At 42.3% G+C, this 2,374-nt stretch overlaps 1 protein-coding gene across 1 annotated transcript in view; it reads right to left on the reverse strand.

Moving 5' to 3' along the window:
- Positions 1-993: 993 nt before the first annotated feature.
- The window catches only part of c2h15orf48 (chromosome 2 C15orf48 homolog), a 1,879-nt gene continuing 498 nt past the window's right edge, over positions 994-2,374 (reverse strand). The window contains exons 3-5 of the mRNA XM_037693308.1: positions 2,210-2,298; positions 2,071-2,131; positions 994-1,104 (exon numbers count right to left, since the gene is read on the reverse strand). Of these exons, the coding sequence (XP_037549236.1) occupies positions 994-1,104; positions 2,071-2,131; positions 2,210-2,298 (261 nt within the window). The remainder of the gene's footprint in view (positions 1,105-2,070; positions 2,132-2,209; positions 2,299-2,374) is intronic.

A 2,374-nucleotide genomic window follows, 5' to 3' on the forward strand; every position in this document is an offset into this window, starting at 1 on the left:
CCTCCACCCTGACACAGAGGAACCATAGAGAAAACCTGTACCTCCACTCGAACTTGGAGGACCTGTGCAGTGCTGCTGACTATCCATGATGCTGATCTCATGCTGCTGATTATTTCATGTTGCTGTGTTCATTAGTCCTCATCTGCTCATAGATTCATGTTTGTGCTGCTCTTGTTTTGGCGCATTGTTTTTGTACCATTAGTGTTTAGCGTTTTCTTAGTTTAGTGAATGTAGTATATTCTTAGTTCATGACTTGGATCTTACTAATGGTTTTCTTTACAATTTGTATTTTTGTTGGATGTAACTGGGACCCTGTGTACAGTTTCATTCCACCTCATGTACCACGTGATGTGAATGACAATAAAAATCCTTGTATCAGCTGATCTCGGTTCTGAAGTCGTTTGATTTGCAGAGAACAGGTTTTATTTAATTTTTTTTGGTTATGCTGAGTCACTGTGACTGGATCTTTGGTTCTGCTGAGTCACGATGACGGGACCTCTGGTTCTGATGAGTCCAGGCTACATATCTCTTGCTGTCTTGTCTGTCTGTTAGTAAAATCTCTCTTGAACCAGTGGATGAATTTTACTGAAACTTTCAGGAAATAATCATTAGACAAACTTGTACAACTGATAAACTTTAGGAGTCAACCTGATTCAAGATGGCCGTCCTAGCCAACGCAAACATGGCTGACACTTTCACAAATGTTGAGCTGAAGTTTGATAGCAGCTAAAAGTCGTCTCTGAGGGCTCACAGCTCGTGTTACGACTCATCAATTCAGCCCTGAAGGAAAAATAAAAACACTTTGATGTTTAAAAAATCATTTATTGACACTGTACAAAACATTAATGAGATCCAGAACTTCTGGTACCAAACTGCTGCTGAAGCAGGTCGGGCCGGTTCCTCTGCAGAACGGGTTCAAACCCCACTAGTTGAGCAGAAGCATTTCCGCACACTGAGTGTCAAAGAGTCCTAGTCTGTGCAGAAAGGATTCCGTTAGACTGATGGGGGCAGGCGGTTCGGCTTGGTTCTGGATCTTTGTTTGGTCATGGACTTGACCATCTCCAGCTCCTCCACAGGTTTCCACTGCTGGTTGATGGTGATAAGCTGCAGAAGGTTCACAAAGGACCACAGTAGCTATGTTTACATGCACAAAATTATTTGATCGGATTGAAATCTATTCAGATAAAATAATCCAAATGTATCGTTTACATGGGCACAATCCGTTCATGACGAGCGTTTACATGCAGCGAGCTTTTATTCAGAGTGGAAGTACTGACATGCGCAGAGTGGTACACTTTCCTTAAAAAAACTACAGAAGAAGAAGTTCTACTTCCATGATGAACGTAAACAAACCTGAGTGCCCAAAATGGACCCGCTCAAGGTTTTAATGATGATGGAGACGTACTTCCTGATTAAGCTGCAGGTAACACAGATTATTTTGAGCTCTTTCAAAGTTTCTAGTAGAAATGTTGTCGCTCACCGACCAGTTTTGCTTCCTTGACATGCTAATATTATTAACATCTAGCCAGGCAGAAATATGTGAGGTTGACAGGTTGCACATGCGCAGTGAGGTCAATTTTCCACAATCAGAATAAAATGATCAGATTAAGTGTTTACATGCACACTGAATCAGAATAAAATGATCAGATTAAGTGTTTACATGCACACTGTTCGGATTATAAATCGGCATAAACCACCCCTCTCATTCGGATTACAGATTCATTCGGATCAAGCTGAACCAACAAAGAATAATCCGAATGGGGCGTTTACATGACGCATTTTTATTCCGAATGGCTGATTAATCCGATTACTTATGTCCATGTAAACATAGCTATTGTCTCTTTGGCTGGTTGCAGGCGAGGACATATGGTCCTGTTTCTGTGGGAGGAGGCGTGAGACATCACGTCTCCGTGGGAGGAGGAGTCATGTCTCCGTGGGAGGAGGAGTCATGTCTCACGCCTCCGTGGGAGGGGACACCTAAGATGTAAACAACAGTGACTCGGCAAATTTCAGCAGCTCGATCTGAAAGTGAAAACTCAAAAAAAAAAAAGAGTTGATGTTAGAGCTCACCTTCTGGGGTTTAGTTGGGTCCACTCTCTCCCATGGTTCTGGGTTTGAGGTCTTGTTCAGACTGCAGACAGTAATCAGAGTAGCAAACAGTAATCAGAGTATCCCCAGAGTAAATGAGAACAAATGGCAGTAAACTCACATCACGTCAGATTTGGTGAACAGGAAGTAGAGACCAGCAGTGGTGGCACCTGTTCCTGCCAACACCATGATGCCCACCAGAGGAATGATCTGAAAACAAACATTATCTTGACTTTAATCAACAACAACAACAACAACAACAACAACAACAACAACAACAACAACA

This window comes from Nematolebias whitei, chromosome 2 (assembly GCF_014905685.2).
Source record: "Nematolebias whitei isolate Nwh7 chromosome 2, NemWhi1, whole genome shotgun sequence".
NCBI classification, from domain to species: domain Eukaryota; kingdom Metazoa; phylum Chordata; class Actinopteri; order Cyprinodontiformes; family Rivulidae; genus Nematolebias; species Nematolebias whitei.